At 42.0% G+C, this 27,220-nt stretch overlaps 1 protein-coding gene across 5 annotated transcripts; it reads right to left on the bottom strand.

Annotated features, from left to right (window-relative positions):
- Window positions 1-26,353, bottom strand: slc5a6b (solute carrier family 5 member 6). 5 transcript variants are annotated; one of them, XM_060934503.1, is made up of 16 exons: window positions 26,248-26,353; window positions 25,414-25,847; window positions 24,261-24,326; window positions 24,077-24,128; window positions 18,204-18,271; window positions 17,951-18,105; window positions 17,660-17,800; window positions 17,420-17,549; window positions 17,251-17,339; window positions 10,157-10,269; window positions 9,914-9,984; window positions 9,673-9,759; window positions 9,404-9,588; window positions 5,316-5,422; window positions 682-803; window positions 1-586 (listed from the first exon to the last, which is right to left on the bottom strand). In XM_060934503.1, the coding sequence occupies exons 2-16, from the start codon at window positions 25,759-25,761 to the stop codon at window positions 455-457; spliced, it is 1,866 nt and encodes a 621-aa protein (XP_060790486.1). In that variant the 5' UTR covers window positions 25,762-25,847; window positions 26,248-26,353; the 3' UTR covers window positions 1-454. The 5 variants fall into 5 exon arrangements, with proteins under 5 accessions (XP_060790486.1, XP_060790485.1, XP_060790487.1 ...); XM_060934502.1 differs by having other exon boundaries at window positions 25,414-25,841; window positions 26,206-26,353; XM_060934504.1 differs by having other exon boundaries at window positions 17,951-18,066; window positions 26,206-26,353.
- Between the last annotated feature and the right edge of the window lie 867 nt (window positions 26,354-27,220).

The following is a 27,220-nucleotide window of genomic DNA, read 5'->3' on the forward strand; positions in this document are numbered from 1 at the left end:
TTGTCTTAGTAACCACATGAAGTATTTACTAATATACTGTATGCATTAAAATAAATGTGCAATCTTATTTTTACAGTATGTCAAACAAGATTGTTACCTTGGCAACAAATCTGACAACAGTTTCAACAATGATAAAGTTAATTATGATGAACAGACTCCAAGTTTTTTTTTTTTTTTGAACAAGTCAATTGTTTAAAAAAAAAACATTGATTTCCTTCCATCTGGCTTGTGCAACCATCTACATCATTTCTAAATTTCACCAACACTCAATTGTTCCTGTTTGTAAGCAGCTTTTTAGATGACCAATCCACAGCCTAAAAAAAGGAGAGGAAAAAAAAGCTTCCTCCTAGGCTCAGCTCAAATGAACAACAGACTTTGTGAACAAACAAAGTACAGTATATTATCGAAGTCCAATGCATTTCTAATTAGAAGTGACTGTGTTTCTGATAGTCTGTCACACTGAGGTTTCCTTCTCCAAGTAAGATCTTTGGTTTATTGGCAGAAAAGTCTCTCGTTCGTCTTCTGTTCCAGTATTTTTCTCTGGCTTGGCAACACCATTCATTTGTTCACAATGTGTAGTAATTTGCTGGAATTATAAAAATAGGCAGCAATCTCAATAGAAAACAATGCAAACTAATGTGTCAGGTGGTTAAATTACAGTTAAAGATTCACTACTACTACCCTGTGTTCTGGAGATGAGCCACAGCAAAGTTTGGACTTCAGCAGGATTTGTAGGAAAAAGCATATGTTATCCAGTAGAGGATAAACTGTACCAACTGTTAAGTCGCTTTTCTTCATTGGACCTAATTGAACAAAGACAGTAGGATGCTTATTTTCATGTATTTGCAATGTACATAAAACATTTCTTCATTCATCTATACACGTTATGATTCACCCAATTCATGATATTGTGCTCACAATTTGATTTTCCCATGATATTTCTAAAAAAAAAAAAGAAAAATTTACTACTAAAAAAAATGCAACATTTATTTTCCTATTTCTTATCAGCTTAACTATTCCTTTTGTTAATTGTTTTAAACCAATGTTTATTTATAAACATTTGTAAAGATTGGAGTAAACTATATAATTCTGTTCACATTCACTGGATATGAACAATTGCGCACTCTGACTGACTACTCTACTACTAGGCGATCAGCTCAGATACCATGAGTACAGAAACACAAAATGGCAGAGCATGTTGCTGAACCAACCGAAGATGAAATAAAAACTCTACTTGAAAACAAAACCTCAAAAATCATCAAGTATTTAAAAGGATAGTTCGGGATTTTTGACATGAATCTGTATGGCATCCCCATCAATAGTGTCGTGCAAACACACTGACTTACCCCTGACAGCATCCTGTGAGTCCAGTTCTTGTCCAGTTTTGGTCCAGACGAAAGTAGTCCGGCAAGTTTGTTGGGGTCACGAAAGTAAAACGTTTTTCGTCTCAAAACAGTATGTGTTCAAAAGAGTGATATATTTGCATCACAAAACCGTTGCCAAATAAAAAGTCAGACCTCGAAATCGCTTGGCACTATTTTCTCTCCCTCGGTATCACTGCGCGCTGCCGCCAGGTGACAGCCACGGCTGTTTCATTCATTGTTTACTAGTGATGGGAATTTCGGCTCTTTTGGCTCTTCTTACTATAAGGAGCCGGCTCTTTCGGCTCCTGAGATTTTATTTTTGATTTAAAGGAATACGCCACCCCCAGATGAAATTGAGTCAGTCCCTGCAGTCCCTAGAGTTGGATGAGTGAGCCAAAGCGTTTTGTAGCCGACCCAGCCATTGTCCTGATCTATAAACGCCCCGCTTAGCTTAGCGTAGTCACTGTAATCAGGCGTGTCCAGCTAGCATTGTCGTTACAAAAGTGAATTAAATAACTCAAGATTGTTTATAATTATTTCTCATGACTTGTACAGTCACATCGAGTACACATATCAATGCAAATTAACACGAAGGGATTTACTAGACCAATTTATATCTGGAACTATTTTCAGCCACAGCACAGGCAAAGCACCGCTGCAGGCGCAAAGACACCGCGCAGCGCCTGAAAACGGGTGCGCAGCGCCTGAAAACCCGTTTTCAGGCGCTACGCGGTGTCTTTGCGCCTTCCTTTTCCTACCTATTCCTTTAATTGCTGCAATTAACTAGTTAATTCTGATTCTATTTCTCCTCTGTTATAATCTGTCCTGCTTTTGAAAAGATCCTCTCTGGGGGGACAGATGCTGCCACTATACACATCCTCTGTGCCATCACGTGTGTAAGCCGTGGATAGAGTGCAGCCTTGGTCTCCCACCAGCTTAGTGGGTCTGCGTTTCGCTGTCACCTGGCGGCAGCGCGCAGTGATCAGAAGGGAGAGAAAATAGTGCCAAGCGATTTCGAGGTCTGACTTTTTATTTGGCAACGGTTTTGTGATGCAAATATATCACTCTTTTGAACACATACTGTTTTGAGACGAAAAACGTTTTACTTTCGTGACCCCAACAAACTTGCCGGACTACTTTCGTCTGGACCAAAACTGGACAAGAACTGGACTCACAGGATGCTGTCGAGGGTAAGTCGGGCTACGTTCACACTGCAGGTTGAAGTGACTCAAATCCGATCTTTTCGCCCATATGTGACCTGTATCCGATCTTTTATTGACAATATGAACGACACAGATCCGATTTTTTCAAATCCGACCCAGGCCGTTTGGATATGTGGTGCTAATTCCGATTCCTATCCGCTCTTTTCATATGCGACTTCAGTCTGAACCGCCAGGTCGCATTCATCCGACTTACACGTCATCAACAAGCCACAAACGTCACTATTCTGCGCTGAAGTAGGCAGCGGGTCTCTCAAAAAAGTTACAACAACATGGCGCATAATCACGGGCACAGATAGAGGGTGGGACGAGTCATATTTAAATTCACCTCGTTCGGTCCCCCGCTACTTATAGGGAGGAAAAAACGCCTATGCTGTCTTTCTTTGCATAAGGCAAACCTCACGGAAAAATCAAAAGACTAATTACCATTCGGTTTATTGAGGTGCACAGCAGTGTATACATATAGTTGCAACAACTCACATAAAACAAAACAAAGACTGATATTCGGTTGGTTGAGCTGCGCAGACTGCACAGGTTGCGAGCTCGAGCTTGGTTGCTATGGTTACTAACAACAAGTTTGACAGGCATATCGGGGTTGGGGTTGGTTTGCTGGCAGCTTTGTCCGCCCCAGTTTTTTGTCCCCCCCAGTTCAAAAAACGTATCTGCGCCCCTGCGCATGACATCAGTGCGAGGGACGCTTCGGGCTGTGAAGGTTCTGAATCTTCTCAATGGAAGGACGCAGAGGTTAGGGAGCTGATTTCCATTTGGGGGGATGCAGCTATTCAAGCTAGATTGGATGAGTCATACCGCAACCGGGCGGTTTTACTTCCGTAAACACTGGCCAGGCTCACTGCGTGTGACGTCGTCGTATCCTGCAATGCGCATGCGGAACACTTTTAGGTCGCTTTTCGTTCATACTGAGGATCACATACAAGTCGCATATATTTGTTAATGTGAACGACCTCACAAAAAAATCGGATTTCACAAAAAAATCGGAATTGAGCATTAAGCCTTGCAGTGTGAACGTAGAGTCAGTGTGTTTGCACGAGACTATTGATGGGGATGCCATACAGATTCATGTCAAAAATCCCGAACTATCCCTTTAAAAGAAATAGAAATAGCTAAAAGAACATAGTCCCCCCCCAGTATTTCCTGTTCCACACTCCAGCCCAGTCAGTGGCGGTAATGCACCTTTAAGTTGGTTTACCAACTGCCAAAAACCCTAAAGAAGAAGAAAACCTCCAAAAAATACAAAAAAAGCAAAAAATACAAGTATTTGATGGTAAGAAGTCTCTTTTTTTTTATTTTTCAAGAATTATTATAGCATTTTTCACAAATTGCTCGTCATTTTGCCAGTCTGTTTACATTCTAAGCAGAAATGATTTTGTCAGACATTTGTATTTAGTTTTTATTTACTGAATCTGCAAAAAATAAAAACATTCCGTTTCTCAAAATCCAGTGAATGTGGATAGAATAAAACAGTTATTCCACTCAGTCTCATCGTACATGGCTTATGGCCTCAGCTCATGTTCAACTCGATTTCGTGAAAGAACTGTTAAACACTAACTTATTAACTAAAATATTCTTTTTAGTAAAATAAAAAAAACAAGGTATTAACAAATTATTTTCTTGAAGGAGAATGACTCTTTTCTACAAGTTGACCGTTCCCTTTGGTCTTAATGAAACACTGGTCAAAATACCACAAGGATAAAGCAGCACTGCACCCTTCCTGTTCCTTTTATGATAATGAGCCATTGGCTACCCCACGCCCCTCTTCCGCCGGCTAATCAGATTGCACTTTCCTCATGAATATTCATTTGCAAAGGCAGTTCTCAAGCCATGAGTGGAGATACTCAGATGAGGGGGCGGTATAATTCTAATGAGCTTGCGGCACAGAAAGGGCAGCCAAACCTGAGCGGCTTATTGAAGTATGTGTTTTCTGCCCAAAAGAAACTGACTGGGTGTCTTATTTCAGGGTTGGTGGGCACTCTAGATACCCAAATGTATGTGAACAAGCGCTGAAAAAGCGAGTTATGTCCCCTTTAATAAACATTTATGAAGGCTGTAGATACTGTACATTAAACATAAAACTACCACCTCTGTTTTTCTCCTCTTGAGCTTTTGGCAGTCTGTAAAAAGATAACTCTGATTTCTTGTTGAATCTATTTGTACAGTCAATTGCACAACAGCTCTTTCCCATTTTAGATCTGTTTGCGTGCGTGTTCGTTCTCAGGGCATTAGTGCCGCGTTACTTTGGCCTATGGTGACGTCATGCTCATTCCATCTATAGCACGCCCTCTGCTGTCTTCACAATGCAATTACAGTTAGGAAGAATTAAGAGATTATGCAGCCTGATAATAATTGTGAATCATTTTCCATTTCATCGATTCGAATTGTTGTAAATTTGTATCGCGATTTATCGTCACATGATATATTGTTAAATGCTTATTCATCCATCTTCGGTAAGTGCTTTATCCTGGTCAGGCTTGTGGTACTCTGGAGCCAATCCCAGGCACACAGCAGGAATACATTCCCAGATGGGTTGCCAGTCCATCACAGGGCACCATGCGCACACACATTCACACACTACACACCACAGGGCAATTTAGCATAGCCAGTTCACTTACTGTGGGAGTAAACCAGAGAATAAAGGATTTCTATGAAAGATAATATGTACAATGCAGTATTGTTTGTCATCAACAGGGTTGAGGTCCACAAATGATTCCCATACCTGTGATGAGACTGACAAGAAGTCCAATAAGAACCACAACAGTGGAGTTGAAGGCACTGTACCACATGTATGACAGGGAATAGAGACCATGTAGTCCAACAGGTGTACTAAAGACAGAGAGACAAAGAGAGTGGATTGTACATAATACACAAATCAAGTTAATACTTATAACAAAAACCAAAATGGAGAATAAAATAACCCCATGTAGTGTAAAATTAAGAAGCCTCCATCAACTCATTTTCATAATTATGTTCTTACTTTTGTTTACAGCTTGTGTGTTAAATTTGCCACAAACTGCCCAAGAAACAAACACTTTTTTTTCCTGAAAACTTCCAAACATTTTTTTTTTTCAGCTGATTTGAGTTGGGCGAGACGATATTTGGTAGAGATGACATCAAGTCTTCTTAAGTATCAATCGGAACTAGTCACCGTCTTATATCAGCTAACAAACAAAACTTACAGCTGCCAGTTTGGTTGGGTAAACTGCATACTGTTCAATGACATCTGATTTCAGATATAATAGGCTTGAGTTAATAGGTCTGCATATTTAGTACACATGCTGTAAGTCTGTTAGACTTTTTTTGGTTCGAGTTTATTGTTCTTCACCTTTGAAAAAAATCTGAAATGTACATTTAATGCTTCAAAAAGATGAATGCCTTATTCTATAAGAATCATAGTGGAGCGGAGCTCCATACTTAAAGAGAATATGGTAATGCATCGATGACCTGGCAACTTGTCCAGGGTGTACCCCGCCTCTTGCCCATAGTCAGCTGGGATAGGCTCCAGCTTGCCTGCGACCCTGTACAGGATAAGCGGCTACAGATAATGGCTGGATGGATGGTAATGCATCGACCTGATTTTTGATGGCTTTTGCGATCATACGACGTCTGGAAGTACGTGTACCACCACAGGGAACATGATCATAAGTACAAAGCAACGTAGCTCAAACACTACCACCAGACAATGAAATTTGTATCTTTATTTACATAAGACAGATAGGTTTTTAGCCAGCGCTTATTTTTAATTTGCTTTTTAAAAATAACGTGGGATTATTTACTAACACTGTAGCAGCCTTTGGCATTATGAACAGCAGCAGAAAGTCTCTGACGGGTGCATAATGCATTTTATTCCTCTTGAACACAAGTATAGCATCGAACACTGGACATAAAAACACCATACACCGAGCATTGCGAGAACTAAAGAAAACAAAAAAATATTTCATGTAACATGGTTGTAAACAAAAACAATTTTGCAGAGTAATATTTACAGACTACGCTCCAAACGTTACACACCTTGCTCCACTCAACTAAGGGTGAAAACTTCTACAAGTTAGCCAAACATGCACCATTAGCCTCTGCGTTCAAAGTCTCATGCTAAACCACAGTTCAACCAATGCACCGAACACAAACAAAACATACTCAATAATCAGCGCACACAAAGTTTACATTGTGCATGAATGACGCATCAGGATGACAGACAGCAAAGCTTTAACATACAGTGCTAAACCTCTGACAGAGGCACATAAACACAGTAGCAAGCATCTGTAGCATAACAAACACAGCTTCCTGGGCTAACAGGAGTGGTGTAGTCGAGTCACTAAACTTCGAGTCTGAGTCCAGTCTCAAATCCCCAGTGGTCAAGTCCGAGTCAAGTCCAAGTCTTTAAAAAAAATTGAGTGGAATCCGAGTCGAGTCCACTATTGATCTGAGTCGAGTCCGAGAACAAGACTCCAATCACATCATTTGACGGTGGCTGTTTTAGTGCCATTAACATTAGTTTGTTCCTGAACATGACGTATGAACAGGTGAATGTGCGCACTCTATGTCAAGGAGTGCGAAGTATTCTGTCAGAGATGGTTGGGAGACGGATGTAAGTGCAGAAGGTGTGTTTATTAGTACAGCTGAAGACAGGTAAACAATCCAGAATGGCAGGCAAAATCGTAAAACAGTGAAACAGGCAATAGGTTGAGCGAGGCTCAAACAGGCTGTTGTAGACTCGGCAGAATCAAAGACGAGAAACAGGAAATCAGGGATCAGGAAACCAAACAAGGAAATAAGGTTCAGTAATGTGTCAGCAATGCAACTCAATACTTCGCAAAGTAAGTGTGTTTTCACAGTTTTTATATAGGCATGCTGACTGAACCTTAATCCTGTGCAGGTGCGAGTCCGCAGCGCACCCGAGAGTCTATCTGATGCACGCGCCAAGGCACGCAGGTGTGACACTGTTGCACAAAATCAGTACAAAAATTAATGCAGATATGCCAAATTATTATGGCATGTTACAAAAAATAAAGAAAAAACCTGAGTCCTTGTCTCCAATTTACAAGTTCGAATGCAGTTAATGCACGAGTCCGAGTCCAAGTCATCAGTGCTCAAGTCCAAGTCAAGTCACGAGTCTTTAAAATTGGGGCAGGAGTCAGACTCGAGTCCAAGTCCTGGATTTGAGTACTACAAGCCTGGCTGACAGCTCTGCCCGTAACATGAATGAGTGACAGCTCTGGCCACCACTTAGAAACATTTTACACTCATCAGGAGCTCCGCTTTTAGGCAGTGATGGGTATAGTCTGATACCGCTCTGACAAAACAAACAAAAAAACAAGGCAACACAATTTTTCCAATGTGGCAAATTAAGATAAAATGTATGATCAAAATGCATTAAACATAGTGTGCACTTTGTACTTCATTCTCATCTCATTATTTCTAGCCACTTTATCCTGTTCTACAGGGTTGCAGGCAAGCTGGAGCCTATCCCAGCTGACTACGGGCGAAAGGCGGGGTACACCCTGGACAAGTCACCAGGTCATCACAGGGCTGACACATAGACACAGACAACCATTCACACTCACATTCACACCTACGCTCAATTTAGAGTCACCAGTTAACCTAACCTGCATGTCTTTGGACTGTGGGGGAAACCGGAGCACCCGGAGGAAACCCACGCGGACACGGGGAGAACATACAAACTCCGCACAGAAAGGCCCTCGCCGGCCACGGGGCTCGAACCCGGACCTTCTTGCTGTGAGGCGACAGCGCTAACCACTACACCACCATGCCGCCCGCTTTGTACTTATACCTGATGTATAAAAAAAATACACCTTCAAAAATAAATTCACTTAGAGCTGCTTTCATACTGTAATTTAAATTAAACATTTAATAAACCCTGATTACAGTGACCTCTGTTGTCTTTAAAGACATAATTTTATTAACTCACATACATCCTCTCTGAGATCCACATCGGTCAAACTCCATGTACAAAGACTACCAAACATGGGTGGGTTTCCCAAAAGCCTCTTAACGCAAAGAGCATCTTCACTAGGAGAGAGTGGTGTTCATTGTGCTGCTCTCTCTACCATTTAATGATGATCTTTGTGCTGCGATGCTTTTAGGAAACTCAGCACAGACTGGTCTAGAAAAGGTGTATTTTCTGACAGACTAAGGACCAAAGAAGCATGATAAAGCATATTATTTATCATGCTTCTACTTAAAGTGTGTAGCTAGTTATGCATAGAGATTTCTGAAATAAATTATGGAAGAAATTTTGTTTGATGCTCGAGATTTACATGTATGAACAATAAAGCTATTTGTATGACTAATAAACTTAGCAGAAGAAATGTTAGAACCTTGATTTCTTTTTCATAACAGCCCGTCCCGTGGTCTTAACCAATCATCAGAGACTACATGCTATATGTAAAGATGTACCGGTATAATCTTTGTCTTTTCTACATCCTGATGGAGATACTCTGATGTCTTAGTGTTGGTAATGTCATTCTCCCTGGCTGCAAGTATTGCAATAAAGAAATCATTTGATGCAGAAGAGAGTCTCTGTGTCGCTCTTAGTGTGACTTTCCACCACAAGATTTAACAGTATGTGTTGAGATGATAATATTTGGCTATCATTTATTTCCACTTTTCACAAAACATGGACACACTATCAGTAAATAGAAAAAAAACCCAAAAACAACCCACCACACAAAATCATTAACTGTTGTGAATAATTACCACTGACTTTTGAATATTCAATTAAATCCCATATATTTATAAGCCACTGACAGAATAAGTGTCTACAGAAAGTAAGTGTCAGCATGTTACCTCGGTTTATCAGTGACTGGAGTTAATATTGAAGTCATTGTAGTCAAGGTCACATTTTCTGTTGATACCAGATAAGTGCTGTTATATGGACGCTCAATGGCAGCGCTTGACATCCGAGCCACAAACCCACCAATGCCAACCCAGAAGGCCATGATGAGACCAGCGATCAGCCCTGTTACAGCACCCTACAAAAAATACAAACCAGACAAGTTTCTCTCTGTGACACTGCTTACTGTTCAACGCACAAATATTCTGCTGCGAATACTCACAGTGCTATTGGCGCAGGGGAAAAATATCCCAAGACAGAAAAGTCCCAGCAAGGGACCACCGACCATCCCAAAGATACTGAGAGCTGCCTTGAAATTTGAAGTTTAAGGCACATTTTATTCAGGGTGAGAGCTGTAGCATACACGATGTATAATTATACTGCATTTCAGCCTGTTTCGTGATTTTTAGTTTGGTTTGCTTTTGTTATTTCTGCTAATTTAATTGGAACGTAAATGTGCCTACCTGCAAAACAGAACTGTTCATCAGATGGACAGCATAGGCCATAGCAAGGCATAAAAGGCCATATGAAAAGGCTAGATTAGAAATAAATCAAAATGACCACAAACTGGAGGCAAGATTAAATTTATATACGTATAAAATTTTAAGCATTTCAAAATTAGACTTTTGTTTCTGTGCAATGAAAAATCCACTTATGTACAGCAATGCAAACATTTAATAGATAAGACTAGGTGTGTATAGACTCACCGAGTATTTTGGACAGTAGGGTGGCTCTAGCCTCTGATATAGAGGGATAATGAGGCTTAATGAAATCCTCCATTGTTACTGTGGCCAAGGAATTGAACGCTGAGGATATTGTGCTTCAGGGAAAATAGCAACATTCACAAGTCAATGTAAATATATTACTCTATTCTTAATAATATCTTTTACACTCATGTCTTATGACATACTTTAATAGGAACACCGGTACATCTATGAAATTATCCAATCAGCAATCATGTGGCTGACTCAAGTGTGAATCAATTGTAATTTCTAAAATAATGTACAGCGAATACAAGGCTTCAGTAAATGTCCGTCCATCCATCCATAACCGCTTATCCTGTGCAGGGTCGCAGGCAAGCTGGAGCCTATCCCAGCTGACTATGGGCGAGAGGTGGGGTACACCCTAGACCAGTCGTCAGATCATCGCAGGGCTGACACAGAGACAAACAACCATTCTCACACACACACACACACACACACATTCACTCCTACAGTCAATTTAGAACCACCAATTAGCCTAACCTGCATGTCTTTGCACTGTAGGGAAAACCAGAGCACCCGGAGGAAACCCACGCAGACACGGGGAGAACATGCAAACTCCACACAGAAAGGCCCTCGCCAGCCACGGGGCTTGAACCCGGACTTTCTTGCTGTGAGGCGACAGTGCTAACCACTGGAGTTAATTCTATTAAAAGTAATAATAAATTGATTTATGAATTATCATAATTACAGTAAAATACAGTAAAGACATTGAGATTGCTTATACTGATAGGTTGTTTTCTATTAAATCGCAGACCTATTCAAGAAGTGTATTATCCTAATTTCAGTGCCTGCAGTGTTATTATCAGGGATGTGATTTGGGGCTGGTGAAATTATCTGAAAATTTTAACCAGGGGTCTGGGGGCCATAGGCCCCCAGCTGGTCCAGGGCAGCGGCCTGGTGGGGGGACAAGGGGGGAAGCTCCCCGAAGCTCCTGGGTTCTGGGGTTTTCTGACTTAAAAATTGTACTAAAATGGCAAGCAAACACACAAGAAAAAACTTGTCATGATTAACAAATTCAAGCCAATTTAATGGTCAACATGCAACTCTGACACACACACTCTCGCTCACTCTCACACACACACTCTCGCTCGCTCACACACACACGCTCGCTCACACACACACACACACTCGCTCGCTCACACACACACACACACTCGCTCGCACACACACACACTCGCTCGCACACACACACACTTGCTCGCACGCTCGCACGCTCGCTCGCTCGCTCGCTCGCACGCTCGCTCGCACGCTCGCTCGCACGCTCGCACGCTCGCACGCACGCTCGCACGCTCGCACGCACGCTCGCTCGCTCGCACGCTCGCACGCTCGCTCGCTCGCACGCTCGCTCGCACGCTCGCTCGCTCGCACGCTCGCACGCTCGCTCGCACGCTCGCACGCTCGCACGCTCGCTCGCACGCTCGCTCGCACGCTCGCTCGCACGCTCGCACGCTCGCTCGCTCGCACGCACGCTCGCTCGCACACACGCTCGCTCGCACACACGCTCGCTCGCTCGCACACACACACACTCGCTCGCACACACACACTCGCTCGCACACACACACTCGCTCGCACACACACACACTCGCTCGCACACACACACACACACTCGCTCGCACACACTCGCTCGCACACACACACACACACACACTCTCACTCACCCCAAAGAACCAGCGCGAGCAGGGCCCGCTAGCCCTGCGCCTTGTGATGTAATTCGCCCCGAGGCGAGCCGCGGTTTTTCTCCAACCATTCCCAGCGGAACTTTTTTTTCACTATTCTGTCGATTTCTTTAACTCGATTTGCATCTTTACGCTCAATCACGGAGGCTGCCATCTTTCAACTCTTTGTTTGAAGCGAGCTTACGTACAGCTATCTAACAAGCGCGTTCATTGGTTGTTACAGAGCGATGAGCCAATCACGTACCTCGTTTCATCTCATTGACGTAATTACGTCATTTACGCAATTACGTCAATGAGATGAAACGAGGTACGTGATTGGCTCATCGCTCTGTAACAACCAATGAACGCGCTTGTTAGATAGCTGTACGTAAGCTCGCTTCAAACAAAGAGTTGAAAGATGGCAGCCTCCGTGATCGAGGCGTAAAGATGCAAATCCGAGGCTGCCATCTTTCAAACAAAGTCGGAACGAATAGGATACGAATGTGGATGAGGGAAAAATCGGAAAAAAATTTTTCTTCAAGTTTTGAGGTGAAAAAAGTGGAATTCCGCGAATTCGCGGAAAAATCACATCCCTGAAACTCGGATTTTGTTAATTGATTTAATAAAGGTCTAAACTTTTCTGCAACCTCTTGGACTTTGAATCTTTTTTTTTTGGGGGAGAGATTAAGTTTTGAGTTTCCACAACAAGGGTCACTGACAGAAACTGGATCAGACATAAGACTTTGCGCTAAAAAGTCTTTCTTTAAACATTTTTTTATATGATCTACAGAAAGCATGTGTGTGGCTGCGTGCTCTAAAATCTCAATTTAAAATGGCTCAATTCGCTGCGCGACCTGACACTTCGTGGTCTAAAATCTTTTTTTTTTCTTTTACACAATCTACAGCTGGTGCTGGGTCAATTAACAAAGAAAATGTGTGGCATGGTTCAGGCCGGACATGTCAGATTTGGACTGGTGAGTTCTGTTACAAGAGCCAAGCAAAAACAAGCTCTAGATCTAGTACATATCTTTTCGAGTGCAACTGAACCAAATAGATAAAAGACAGATAGATAAAACCAAAGATACCAGAACAGAAGCTTGACCTTGAAAATTACCTTGTCGTTTTCTTGTTAACATGGTCTTACTTGCTGAAGCACCGTGGTTGTTAAGCCTTGCTGAAAGTTATTTCCATGGTTAGGAAGCACACTAAAAATCCTAGTTCCAAATGGTTTATACAGGACTCAATATTTGAACAGGACTATCAAAAACAAACATTTCTGCTCTTTTAAAGGAGAACTGAAAGTAATTTTTTTTATTATCAAAATTCTATTCATCTCATTATCTCTAGCCGCTTTATCCTGTTCTACAGGGTCGCAGGCAAGCCGGAGCCTATCCCAGCTGACTACGGGCGAAAGGCGGGGTACACCCTGGACAAGTCGCCAGGTCATCACAAGGCTGACACAGACAACCATTCACACTCACATTCACACCTACGGTCAATTTAGAGGTCACCAGTTAACCTAACCTGCATGTCTTTGGACTGTAGGGGAAACCGGAGCACCCGGAGGAAACCCACACGGACACGGGGAGAACATGCAAACTCCGCACAGAAAGGCCCTCGCCAGCCACAGGGCTCGAACCCGGACCTTCTTGCTGTGAGGTGACAGCGCTAACCACTACACTACCGTGCTGCCCCTTCTATTTCTCTCATTTTATTAAATATAGGAATGCATTTTTGATAGCTATTTTGTCGCTGCTATAGCAAGTTATGAGTGTTTGAAATCCGCTCTGTAATACATCAGTCCGTATGTCAAAGCAATGGCCGTAAACAAGATTCGTTGAGACCTGTGCGAGACGTCGTAGGACGAAAGTAAAACGTACAGCGGAAATCAAAGTGACCAACATCTGCCACCGTTGTCAAAAGACACACGCGCCTTCTTTCGAATGCTGATGTAATCAAGCCGGACGTTTTGTTTGTTTTGATAGCAGTCAGGAAAGTTTGAAAAAAGTAGGCGGTAATCGTCATTTAAACTCGTTTTTGTGCAATATTTCGTTTGGAAAACAGTTTTTAAAATGAAGGCACTGACACCTGGCTGACACTTCACGTTTCGAAGTCTTGCACAAGTCTCATGCATGGATTAAAGCAAAAAAAAAAAAATCATCTGACTGAAAAAAAAAAAAAGCTCCATGTCGTTGGCCCCTACCACGTCAGCGATGCGTCAAATTTTAAACGCCGTGTTGTCCATTATCCCCTAGGCCCCTACTTATAGTACATTTACATAATTTTAACAATGACTAAAGGTAAGGCAAGACTTGACCATTGTCATTACTGGCTATTCATGATGAAACATCAAGTTTTCAGCACAAAGTGCAAATTTATTTCAACAATACTTTAGTAATGCACAACAGTGGTTAAGAGAAAAGTGCAAGCGCAGTCGAACTTGAACCATGCTTTCAAAAGGGTGGAACAGAAAGAAAAATAAGAAAATCTGTTGAAATAAGCCAGGAAACAAGAAAAGTAAAGTGAAGGTTCACTTTTTCTGCTTCTTCGCAGTGAAGCCAAAAGCATCTAGTTTGGCAACACCTGATGCCTGTTTTTGTTTCTTTTTCCTTGGCACAGCAGCAGGAGCTTGCCATTATCGCCCATTTAATTTTGCCAAGCCCATCTCCACTTATTCTTTACCGTTTTGTCGATGTCTGACACATCTGTGCCTTCATTTAAAAGAAGCGCGTCCATGCTGGCAAAACCGAAAGTAATTTGACGCGCTCTAGTGATGGAAATCGAAGGGCCTATGTCCGGTGAAATATGGCCTTATACACAGTACTCGAGTTGAGGGGGGATGTGGGGGGAGGCATCCCCCTTCTGAAATAAAAATCTCAAATCATCCCCCTTATAAAACGGCCATCCCCCCATCACATCCCTTGGGCCATTTTACCAATTAATGTGGAAATTAGCCTACTATTATTTTAACAAATATTACTACCATTTCAACATTAGAGGCTTTGCGCAGTGATAGCCTACATGTAGCCAGATAAAAAAAGACGCATATTTATTTATTCGGTTGCACCTCTCATTCACACCTATACGGAGGTTTCAGTCACTGAAAACAGCCACTTTTGCAAACTCGGGGCAGAGTGGAGATTTCTGAAAACTCCATCTTCAGACACTCATGTAAATCGGGAAAACGAAGCGACAGTGGGCGAGAGGGCGCGCGCGAATATAATGAGTCATAGGTGTGAATCTTTCACCGAATGCCAATTGTCCCGGTTCTTCATGAAATCACACGCGCACGCACAAATTCATTAGGGTAACTTTCAAATAACTGTTCTTGTGCACTTGCGACACCGGAGCCACTTTCCTGAATTTTGAGCTTTGGAGTATTCGCTTCTTTATCTATTTAATCAATGAATTTGTCACATACATCAAATTACTAATGTAAAACATTAGTAGCCTATTTAAGCAATAGCTGTTTTCTCCACTGTTTTCCGACCTTTTGTGCTTAGTGAATGAGACACTTCATTACACTCCACTGACCGACTTCCAATTCCAGACTTTTTTGAAAATGTAAAATATAGGCCTACGAGATGTTTTTTGGGACTTAATTCGCGTTGGTCCTTCACTATTAATTTTTGAGACTGACGAGGCACTCAATACTGTGGAATTATTTTCTCCTTACTATGAAGTTTGGCATCTTAAACAAGTGTCAGGAAATCTTGCAGCCCGACTCTGCAGCCTCCAATGTTTAAGCGAACTGCTGAAACCATAATGTTTAAAGATTAAATCGTAGGCTAATCAAACCAAAGAAAAAACACAGCCTTTCCAGAACATTGTCTGCCGAAGCCTGTTTAACCTACAAAAGGCTTAATAGCATAGATCTTGCTGCGGCTTCAACAGGGCTGTTTAGATTTTTCACCTGATCGCCTTTCAATAGGCAATTATTATTATTATTATTATTACTACTACAATAGGCCTAGTATTAGTAGTAGGCAAGTAGTTGCCTAGTAGTAGGACAGCCAGATTGTTTCATCAGTGGAGCCGCCGTTAAAAGGAAACTGATGCGGAGCGCTGCGGCTCGCTTCGGGGTGAATCGCGTCCCGAGGCGCGGGGCTGGCCCGCCCTGGCAGCGCTGGTTCGTTGGGGAGAGGGCAGAGGTCGCTGGCTGCCAAGTTTGGAGAGGCTGGGACCTCCCCTGGCCGAGTTACGACTGTGCAAAGTCGGGCTGGAGCTGCCGATAGAAACGAAACTCAAGCCGAGCACCGCAGCTCGCTGCCTACGCCGAGCCTCCCCGGGACTAGACAGTAGCGGAGGCTGTATTTATTTATTTAGGCCTATCTAGCACAACAACTTATTCCTTTACATATACTCAAACATAGCACAAGAAAGGGTTCAACAACAGGCAATCACAGCAGCTTGGTGAAGTTCTAAATCACATCGGTGTCAGACCTATGGGCCAGTCATGGCCTAATGGTTAGGGAAACAGCTTTGGGACCAAAAGGTTGCTGGTTCGATTCCCCAGACTAGCAGGATTGACTTAAGTGCCCTTGAGCAAGGCACCTAACCCCCAACCGCTCCGGCAAGAGTGGTGGCGTACCTTGTCTGATTAGCCAAAGAAAAACTGATGATGTGATCATCAGTTCGGGCATTGAACCCGACCAACTGAACTGAACTGGGCTTACCCCCCTTTTTTTTCCTCGGATCTGCATCACTCTCATTATTGACCTTTAGCGCTCCCAGTTGACGGAAGTCTGTCGTAGCGACGGAAAACTTTAATCCATGCTCATGAAGATCACGCGGATAAGCGACGCCTGCTGTCGACCAAACAAACTAAATTCAACATGACTAAAAACCAAATAGGCCGATAAGCATAATATTTAACTGCAATTAGCTGCCAATATGAGTCACGATATAAGGTTACTAAAATCGAAAAAATTGAATAACACGTTAATTAAGAAATAAAGCAAGTTTAAAAATGAATTCAGTTCCCCTTTAAGGTCCTTTTTGGTTTCCTATTTTCACATCAGAGTTTAATCCGCTCTGCCAGGTGCTGCACAAAACACATTACCGCTTAATGGTGCCTGAACAATTCCTCAATACGTACATTTCATTTGAATTATTTCTATTATTTACCTCTTAGTTATGAACTGTGTAGGTTTGTCAAATTTCAGGTGTTTGTTCTTTATACGAAACGTGAAGGTGCAATGTGAACTCCAGTTGGTGCCAGACTCTTTGTTAATAATTCTGAGCTTGCATTACTTGTTTTCTACAGGCAAAGGTAACTAAAACCCCTAAAGCAATTAGGTTTAAATAACAACACACAGTAATCTGGTCCTGAAGCAGGATTTGTTGTTATAGTGCCTTCCAAATGCAGTACCTTGTCCATACCTTAGGGATGCACTAAATAAACATGCAACAAACAGTCCAGGTAGTCCAGGAATGTCCTGCAGCATGTCCATGACAAAGTATAGGACCATCTATTGTGTAACAATACAGAACAAAGTAAATAGTTGAACTCATTATAAATAGATAAAATAATAATTTTAGTAATGCTGACCTGATCTTTAGATTTGACATACTGCTTGTCTAATGGGCTGTTACCACCATAACATGCAAACATAACAAGTCCCATGAGACAGCTCAGACCCAAGGCAACCTGAAGACAGGGAAACACCATGTAGCATGACCTACAAGACAACATATAGGCTATCAGCATGAGGTACAGAGGGGGAACATCCAGTTTCAACATGCCAGCTTTTAAGCTGTCGTATTCTAGTAAAATTGAAAGTTTACTTACATTATAGCCTCTTTCTCTGTGCGAGAGCTAAGGTACCTCTGGACTTGTGCCTGGTTTACTCCATATAGAGAGAGCATCAGAAACACACCACCAAACGCCAATGTCCAGAAGGTGTGTCTCACAGTCGGGTCAGGATTTAGGCTTAAAGGAACCAGAGAAATGCAGTTAAAGGACCAACCACAAATCTCAAGAGATTTTGTTTGTTTATTTAAATAGAACAACCCTACAAATTCTTTGGGAAACTGACCCAAGCCCAAAATGACTCAATAACATTCAAGAAAAATTTCTCACTCAAGGCCAGAGATCAAGCCTCCCTCTGTGACTTTCCTCCAGACCTCAGAAATACCACCAGCTTGCTGCACGCCCACTATGACAACAGCCAGCTGACCGGCAAACATCACTACCGTCTGAAACACATCAGTCCAAATGACCGCTTTCAGTCCACCCTATATGCAGCACAAATGTTAGTCAAGAAAGACTCCATGACGAAATCAGAATGCTTTTATATGAGCAGAAAAATATAACACACACACACAGTATTTACCAGTGCTGTGTATATTGTGCACACTAGTCCAGTTGCTAATACTGCTCCCCACAAGTGAAAACCAGTAACTAAATGTAGAACGACAAGATACAAAACAAAATCAGAGAAGAATGCTGGATCCATTATAAAATTAAGCAATATAAATATGTGTGGCTCTCTGGGAAAACCGAAGATGTCACTGTGACTGGATTCCATCAAACAGCCAGAAAATATTTTTTTTTTATTTAGGTTTTGACCAAAACAGGTTTTTTTTCTGCCTGCAGTACAAAAAAAATTATATCTTAGAAAGTAAAAATTATCTTTATAATGCCAAAGCTATCTAATAGTTCTTATTATAAGATTACTATAAATCAAATACAAGATTATTCAGTCTGGTTTTTTGAAGCTTCAAATTTTACTTGAATTTTTATTTTCTTATTCTACTGGCAGACAATACTGCATCGTTCTAAAAATAACTGCATAAAATAAAATATATACTAGTGCATCTCAAAAAATTAGAATATCGTGAAAAAGTTCAATATTTTCCATCAGTTATTTAAGAAAGAGTGAAAATGTTATATATTATAGACTCATTACACATAAACTAAAATGTTTCAAGCATTTTTCTATTTTAATCAGTATGGCATACAGTACAAAAACAAAAAAAACCCCATCTCAAAATATTAGAATATTTCATTTCGAGTTTGAGTAAAACAGTATGAACACAGTGTATCTCTCGGTCTAGTTCAGTACACACAACCACACTCATGGGGAAGACTGCTGACTTGACTGTTGTCCAGAAGATGATCACTGATGCCCTCCACAAGGAGGGTAAGCCACAAAAGGTCACTGCTGAAAAGGGTGGCTGGAAAAGGTGCACAAGCAACAGGGATGGCCGCAGTCTTGAGAGGATTGTCAAGAAAAGTTGATTCAAGAACTTGGGAGAGCTTCACAAGGAGTGGACTGAGGCTGGTGTCAGTGTATCAAGACCCATCACGAACAGACATCTTCAAGAAAGGGGATACAACTTTCGCATTCCTAATATCAAGCTACTCCTGAGCCAGAGACAATGGCAGAAGTGTCTTATCTGGGCTCAGGAGAGAAAGAAATGGACTGTTGCTCAGTGGTCCAAAGTCGTCTTTTCAGATGAAAGTACATTTTGCATTTAAATTTGGAGATCACGGCTCTAGAGTCTGGAGGAAGAGTGGAGAGGCACAGAATCCAAGGTGTTTGAAGCCCAGTGTGAAGTTTCCACAGTCTGTGATGATTTGGGGTGCCAGGTCATCTGCTGGCGTTGGTCCACTGTATTTTATCAAGTCCAAAGTCAACACAGCCATCTACCAGGAGATTTTAGAGCACTTCATGCTTCCATCTGCTGATGAGCTTTTTGGAGATGCTGATTTCCTTTTCCAGCAGGACTTAGCACCTACCCACAGTGCCAAAACTACTACCAAATGGTTTGCTGACCATGATATTAGTGTGTTTGATTGGCCAGCCAACTTGCCTGACCTGAACCCCATAGAGAATCTATGGGGTATTGTCAAGAGGAAGATGAGAAACACCTGACCCAAAAATACAGATACGCTGAAGGCCACTATCAAAGCAACCTGGGCTTCAATAACACCTCAGCAGTGCCACAGACTGATCACCTCCATGTCACACTGTCTGCATTGATACAGTAATTCATGGTAAAGGAGCCCCAACCAAGTATTGAGTATATAAATGAATATACTTTTCAGAAGTTGGACATTTCTGTATTGTAAATCCTTTTTTTGATTGATCTTAGGGAATATTCTAATAATTTGAGATACTGGATTTCTGATTGTCATGAGCTATAAGCCATAATCATCAAAATTAAAACCAAAAAAAAGGCTTTAAATATTTCACTTTATATGTAATGAATATAGAATATATGAAAGTTTACCTTTTTGAATTAAATTATGAAAAAAGGAACTTTTTCATGGTATTCTAATTTTTTGAGATGCACTAGTATATCTGCCAGTAAAAAAAAAGACTATTTCAAGTGCGAAATGATTAAACTATGTCTTTACATTTTTACTAATTACAGATCTTGTAATCGGAAGTACTACACCAATTTGACCATTATTTGGAACGTATAACATAATACAAATATGTTGACAGCTCAACTTTAAGAAAATCATATTTCAAATATATTTCATCACATGAACATGGATTTTTTTTCCCTTTTAAATGTTGCCTATACCATCTTCCTACAGACATCATATCTGGTAAGGAGCCAGTTCAACAAATTCATCAATTAATGCAGTCAGCCTGCCTAAAGAACAAATACCCTGCTAGTGGAGTGCGATTTGCTCACACAGTGAATATTATGCTTTCATCAAATTTTTGGATCGTTATGTGCCATAGCAAAACAAATATTAGCCCATTCAATTCAGTTTGTAATCAGATATTGGCTGTCAAAACGTCTGACATTACTGCATTGGGAAAGCGCCACATGCGCGTAATGAGTATGATGAGCTGGTGTCAACAATCTTTTGCCATATTGTGTCCATACAAAAGAGAAATATTTCAATTCAGGAAAGCCTGTAATTTAGAATTTAAAGATCAAAACCTTATCACATCCAGGTCACCACACATACATGTACATGAATATACAGTAAATGGTACAGTCGTAATGTTAGCGCTAATGATTTTGTTCAGCATAAACCTTATGCGAGGACAATTCATTTTTTGTGTAATGATTTTCCTTTTTTATTCTACAACCCCAGATCAGAAAAAGTTGGGACGGTATGTTGAAAGTGAAATTAAAAGTGAAAACAAGGATTTGGAAATAATCTTTTTTAATTTACAAAAGATTTGTAAATGAACCTATACTGCACTCAGAACAATACAACAGCACATTACTTGATGTTCTACCTCATAAGTTTTGTTTTTTAAAAATAAACATTTATTTCAATTTTAATTCTTGCAACACATTTCAAAAACAAAAAGTTGGGACTTTAAAGCATTTGCCACTTTATAAACATTGCCATTCCTTCTCACAACAATTAAAAGATGCTTAAAGGAACAGTCCACCGTACTTCCATAATGAAATATGCTCTTATCTGAATTGAGACGAGCTGCTCCGTACCTCTCCTAGCTTTGTGCGACCTCCCAGTCAGTCAGACGCGCTGTCACTCCTGTTAGCAATGTAGCTAGGCTTAGTATGGCCAATGGTATTTTTTGGGGCTGTAGTTAGATGCGACCAAACTCTTCCGCGTTTTTCCTGTTTACATAGGTTTATATGACCAGTGATATGAAACAAGTTCAGTTACACAAATTGAAACATAGCGATTTTCTATGCTGTGGAAAGTCTGCACTATAATGACAGGCGTACTAACACCTTCTGCGCGCTTCGACAGCGCATTGATACTGAGCTCCGTATCAATGCGCTGCCGAAGCGCGCAGAAGGTGTTAGTACGCCTGTCATTATAGTGCAGACTTTCCATAGCATAGAAAATCGCCACGTTTCAATTTGTATAACTGAACTTGTTTCATATCACTGGTCATATAAACCTATGTAAACAGGAAAAATGCGGAAGAGTTTGGTCGCATCTAACTACAGCCCCAAAAAATATCATTGGCCATACTGAGCCTAGCTACATTGCTAACAGGAGTGACGGCGCGTCTGACTGACTGGGAGGTCGTGCAAAGCTCGGAGAGGTACGGAGCAGCTCGTCTCAATTCAGATAAGAGCATATTTCATTATGGAAGTACGGTGGACTGTTCCTTTAAGGATTGACCAAATGACAAAATGTGTCATTTGGTACTTTTCTGCATTGATGCTGCCATATGTCAAGTGTTATTTTGTCCCATTCTTCCTACAAACAGGTCTTAAGGTGTGCAACAGTATGTGGTTTTCTTTGATTATATTTTTATTTCAAATTTCACCACACACACACACACACTCTTCTTCCACAGCCATGCTTTTATAACGTGTGCAGAATGTAGTTTTGCACTGTCGGGTTGAAACATCCCTGGAAAAGATGTCGTCTTGCAGGTAGCATACATGTTGCTCCAAAATCTCAATGTACTTTTCTGCATTAATGCTGCCTTTGCAGAAGTGCAAGCTGCCAAGGGCACTGATAAAACTCCATACCATGACAGATCCTGGCTTTTGGACTTGGTAACAGTCTGGATGCTCCTTTTTAAGTCAAGTCAACTTTGTCAATTCTGCCATATGTACAGGACATAAATGGGACTGAAACATAATTTGTCCCAGACCCTTGGTGTAAACATAAATACACAAAATAAAAACAAGCATTAAATTATTAAAAAAATATATATATCATACCCCATATAAAACCACACATGCAGAAATAGTGCAAATGGTAATAGTGCAAAATAGCTTAGGATATGAAATTATCTGTAATGTGCACATAATGATCCATTTACAGGATGAGTAGTGAGCAGATGTTGGGGGAAGTGTAGTAAGGTGATAAGTATCTTACTATTTTACAATACTCCATATGAATTGTAGTAACAGACTGAGTTATTTGGAGGTGGGGGGGAGTAGAGAGAGAGTTCAGCATCCTGACAGCCTGGTGTATAAATCTGCTCACCAGTCTGGTGGAGCTGGAGCTAGCTTGGAGGCTCCGGTACCTTATTCCAGAAGGCATGTGAATGGCGGGTGGGGTCGCTCACAATCCTGATGGCTTTGCAGGTTAGGTGGGTGTTGTACATGTCCAGAAGGAGGGATAGACAGGCACCAGTGATTATCTTAGCCTCATTCACCATTCACTGCAAGGGAAGCTATGACCTAAAGGTTCGAGAAGCAGCTTTGGGACCAAAAGGTTGCCGGTTCGATTCCCTGGACCAGCAGGAATGACTGAAGTACCCTTAGGCAAGGCACCTAACCCCCAACTGCTCCACAGGTTGCTCTGGTGTATGTTGTACGTCGCTCTGGATAAGAGCATCTGCTAAATCCTGTAATGTCATGTCTTATAACTGACAGCTGTGCAGCTCCCAAACCACACAGTGATAGAGCTGGTCAGAATGCTCTCAATGATGCCACAATAGAAAGTGCACATAATGGGTGTCGGGGCTCTGGTTCTTTTCAGCCATTTCTGGAGGAAATGGAGGCACTGCTGGGTTTTCATCTTTGGTCCAGAGCACATGGCGTCCATTTCTTCCAAAAAAGACCCAGAATACGGATTTGTCTGACAATACACATTTTCACTGTGTGATGGTCCATCCCAGATGCCTCCAAGCCCAGAGAAGTTGATGGCGCTTCTGGACACAGTTAACATAAGGCTTTCTTTTTGCACAGTAAAGTTTTAACTAGCATTTGTGGATGCAACTCTGTAGTGTAATGCTTGACAAAGGTTTGATGGGTTTTGATGCAGCGTATTCTGAGAGACTGGAGATCACAGGCGTTCAGCTGAGGCTTGCGCCCTTTCCCTTTACACAACTGAAATTCCTCCAGATTCCTTGAATTGTTTAATGATATTATTCATCGTAGACGGTGAAATATCCAAATCCCTTTATATCTTTCTTTGAGGAACAATATTTTTAAACATTCCAATAATTTTCTCATGCATTTGTTGACAAACTGGAGATCCTCCGCTGAGCTTTGCTCCTCAAAGACTAGGCCTTTCCTGGATACTGATTTTGAACCAAATCATGATTGCAATCACCTGACGACATCACATCATTAATTGTTTTACCTCATTAATAGCCCTAAAATGCCCCATCCCAACTTTTTTGTAATGTGCTGCAGGCCTGAAACGTATATTAACAAATGAAATGAAGTTGACCAGGCAGTATGAATACAAGCCAAAGTAAATTTAGCAAATCACTGCTTTTTTTTTTTTGCATTTTCTATGCTGTCAACTTTTTTCTGGTTTAGGGTTGTAAATTCAAAAAACGTTCACCTGCATTCAGTGCGAGAGCTGGAGTGTATACACCAACACCCATATAAATAACCTGCAAGTGCAAGAAGGACAAACAATGATTGATGTAACACAAAAACTAGATTTTAATTAAATATTTCTGGAATACATTGCGTGTAACAAAAGTGCATATTGCATCATATGTTTCTTTTAAAACAGAACTTACCATCTGAAAAATAAAGGTCACCGTTCCACATATTCGGACTGCTTTCGAGAAGCGCAGCTCCAGATACTGGAACACCAAAACAATTAAAGAATTCATGTTTTGAAACGTATAACATGAACACGCTTAAATTTGGTTTGTTTCATTGTCCAGAGAAAGTCCATACATGTTGAGGCATTTCCACACTTGTGGAATATTATCTCATCTCATTATCTCTAGCCGCTTTATCCTGTTCTACAGGGTCGCAGGCAAGCTGGAGCCTATCCCAGCTGACTACGGGCGAAAGGCGGGGTACACCCTGGACAAGTCGCCAGGTCATCACAGGGCTGACACAGACAACCATTCACACTCACACCTACGGTCAATTTAGAGTCACCAGTTAACCTAACCTTCATGTCTTTGGACTGTGGGGGAAACCCACACGGACATGGGGAGAACATGCAAACTCCGCACAAAGGCCCTCGCCGTCCACAGGGCTCGAACCCAGGACCTTCTTGCTGTGAGGCGACAGCGCTAACCACTACACCACCGTGCCGCCCGCCCGGAATATTATTACATTATATATAATATGCCTGGGGAGGGGCGGCACGGTGGTGTAGTGGTTAGCGCTGTCGCCTTACAGCAAGAAGGTCCTGGGTTCGAGCCCCGGGGCCGGCGAGGGCCTTTCTGTGCGGAGTTTGCATGTTCTCCCCGTGTCCGCGTGGGTTTCCTCCGGGTGCTCCGGTTTCCCCCACAGTCCAAAGACATGCAGGTTAGGTTAACCGGTGACTCTAAATTGACCGTAGGTGTGAATGTGTGAATGGTTGTCTGTGTCAGCCCTGTGATGACCTGGCGACTTGTCCAGGGTGTACCCCGCCTTTCGCCCGTAGTCAGCTGGGATAGGCTCCAGCTTGCCTGCGACCCTGTAGAAGGATAAAGCGGCTAGAGATAATGAGATGAGATGCCTGGGGAGCAGTTAGGGGTTAGGTGCCTTGCTCAAGGGCACTTCAGTCATTCCTGCTGGTCCAGGGAATTGAACCAGCGACTTTTTGGTCCCGAAGGTGCTTTTCTAACCATTATGGCCAAGTGATTATGTAGTGTTACATACATCAGACAGAGTGTACTGATAAACAGACATTAATAAATACATGCCACCAGTCTGTAAGGTTAAAGCTACCTGATAAGCACTAGTGAGATGGAGTCTGTAGAACACTGGAACGAAGACGTGGGCTGGGACCAGGAGTCCCAGGATATAAGCGCAGCCAATGAACCAGTACTGTGTGCCATTGGTGTAGATTTCTGCTGGCGTCCCCACAATAGCAACAGCGGATTGGAACGAGGCCATGAGCGATAGGGAAAGGGGCAGGCACCTCATGCTCCGGTCAGCCAACAGGAACTCCTGTGTGGTCCTTTGCCGTCCTCCAGAGAGGGCATAATACAGCCCTATGGCCATGGAGGCCACCAGGAGCAGAGCAAATAACACAAAGTCAATGGGAGTGAAGTACTTCTGTCCAGTCTCATCCATATTGATGAGCTCAAGGTTTTAGTTAGGAGCTGGGGAAAGGACTTGGTTGTTGCAGCCATCCATGAGGAACACAGGAGCACCTGCACCTTTAAAAAGAAAGAGTTACCTATATAGTGTTATAAAGAGATTTCAGTAACAGGAACTAGCAGCTTTATTAAGTAGAGAGTAATAAACTCATCATACCGCTGCATAAAGCGCAGACTAAACTTGCAACATTTTAACATAGAAATAAAGGTAAATGATTAGAGTTACAATTTTAAAACCACAGGAACAGACCCGGTTTATACCATTAGCAAACACATGCCTGGTTCAAATGAACTTTCTTCATAAAATCACAGCTTAAGCGAAGATAAACAATATTAAGCGAAAAGCTAAAGTGCTTGACCTGTGCGCCATCACGTTAACTACGGCTCTGACTACATTCATATAATCTGAGCCTGTTACCGTCACTGAAGACCTACACTTCTGTACTTTCCTCCGTTTTACCTCTAGTGAATGTATATTTCTGATATACAATCAACGCTCAGTGATTAAATGAGAGGTCATTGTGTTACTATCAACCCGGAACGCATGATACTTCCACACCCCTCTAGTGTGCGCAAATCTTACGCCGTGCTGATGCTCTGGGGCATATTTACCTCTGACGTCTACTTCCACGTGACTTTCAGTCTGGCCGCCATATTACCACTCCCATCGCGTGTATTTGGCTTATGTGTTAAACCGTGGCATCCGATCAAATTTGCCCCAGAAAAGTATTTCCTGACTTTTTCCTCCCCCTTTCATTACCTCCTCTTATTTTCTCAACTTTACCCACATTTCTTACATATCTTTATAGTGTTCCCCTTCACTGTTATTGTTTTTTCCTTTTCCAGTTCAGTCTCTGATTTTTTTTTTTACTACTATAATTATTTTTACAGAGATTATTTCAGTTTTTCTCTTATACAGTGTACCTCTCTCTTTCATATATTTATTCTTATTATATATAAAGATGGGGCGGCAGTGGCATGGTGGTGTAGTGGTTAGCGCTGTCGCCACACAGCAAGAAGGTCCGGGTTCGAGCCCCGTGGCCAGCGAGGGCCTCTCTGTGCGGAGTTTGCATGTTCTCCCCGTGTCCGCGTGGGTTTCCTCCGGGTGCTCCGGTTTCCCCCACAGTCCAAAGACATGCAGGTTAGGTTAACTGGTGACTCTAAACTGACTGTAGGTGTGAATGCGAATGTGAATGGTTGTCTGTGTCTATGTGTCAGCCCTGTGATGACCTGGCGACTTGTCCAGGGTGTACCCCGCCTTTCGCCCGTAGTCAGCTGGGATAGGCTCCAGCTTACCTGCGACCCTGTAGAACAGGATAAAACGGCTAGATATAATGAGATGAGATGAGATGAGATGAGATATATAATATTATATGGCGGCACGGTGGTGTAGTGGTTAGCGCTGTTGCCTCACAGCAAGAAGGTCTGGGTTC

The sequence above is a fragment of the Neoarius graeffei genome, chromosome 11 (assembly GCF_027579695.1).
Source record: "Neoarius graeffei isolate fNeoGra1 chromosome 11, fNeoGra1.pri, whole genome shotgun sequence".
NCBI lineage: Eukaryota > Metazoa > Chordata > Actinopteri > Siluriformes > Ariidae > Neoarius > Neoarius graeffei.

Excerpts from the sequence above, each read along its gene's own strand:
- slc5a6b (XM_060934503.1), bottom strand. The coding sequence starts at position 25,761 with ATGGATGAGACTGGACAGAAGTACTTCACTCCCATTGACTTTGTGTTA. Across the intron at positions 18,272-24,076 it reads AGCTCTCGCACTGAATGCAG|TTACTGGTTTTCACTTGTGG; the intron begins GTGAACGTTTTT and ends TTCTACATTTAG. Across the intron at positions 18,106-18,203 it reads GCACAATATACACAGCACTG|GGTGGACTGAAAGCGGTCAT; the intron begins GTAAATACTGTG and ends TGCTGCATATAG.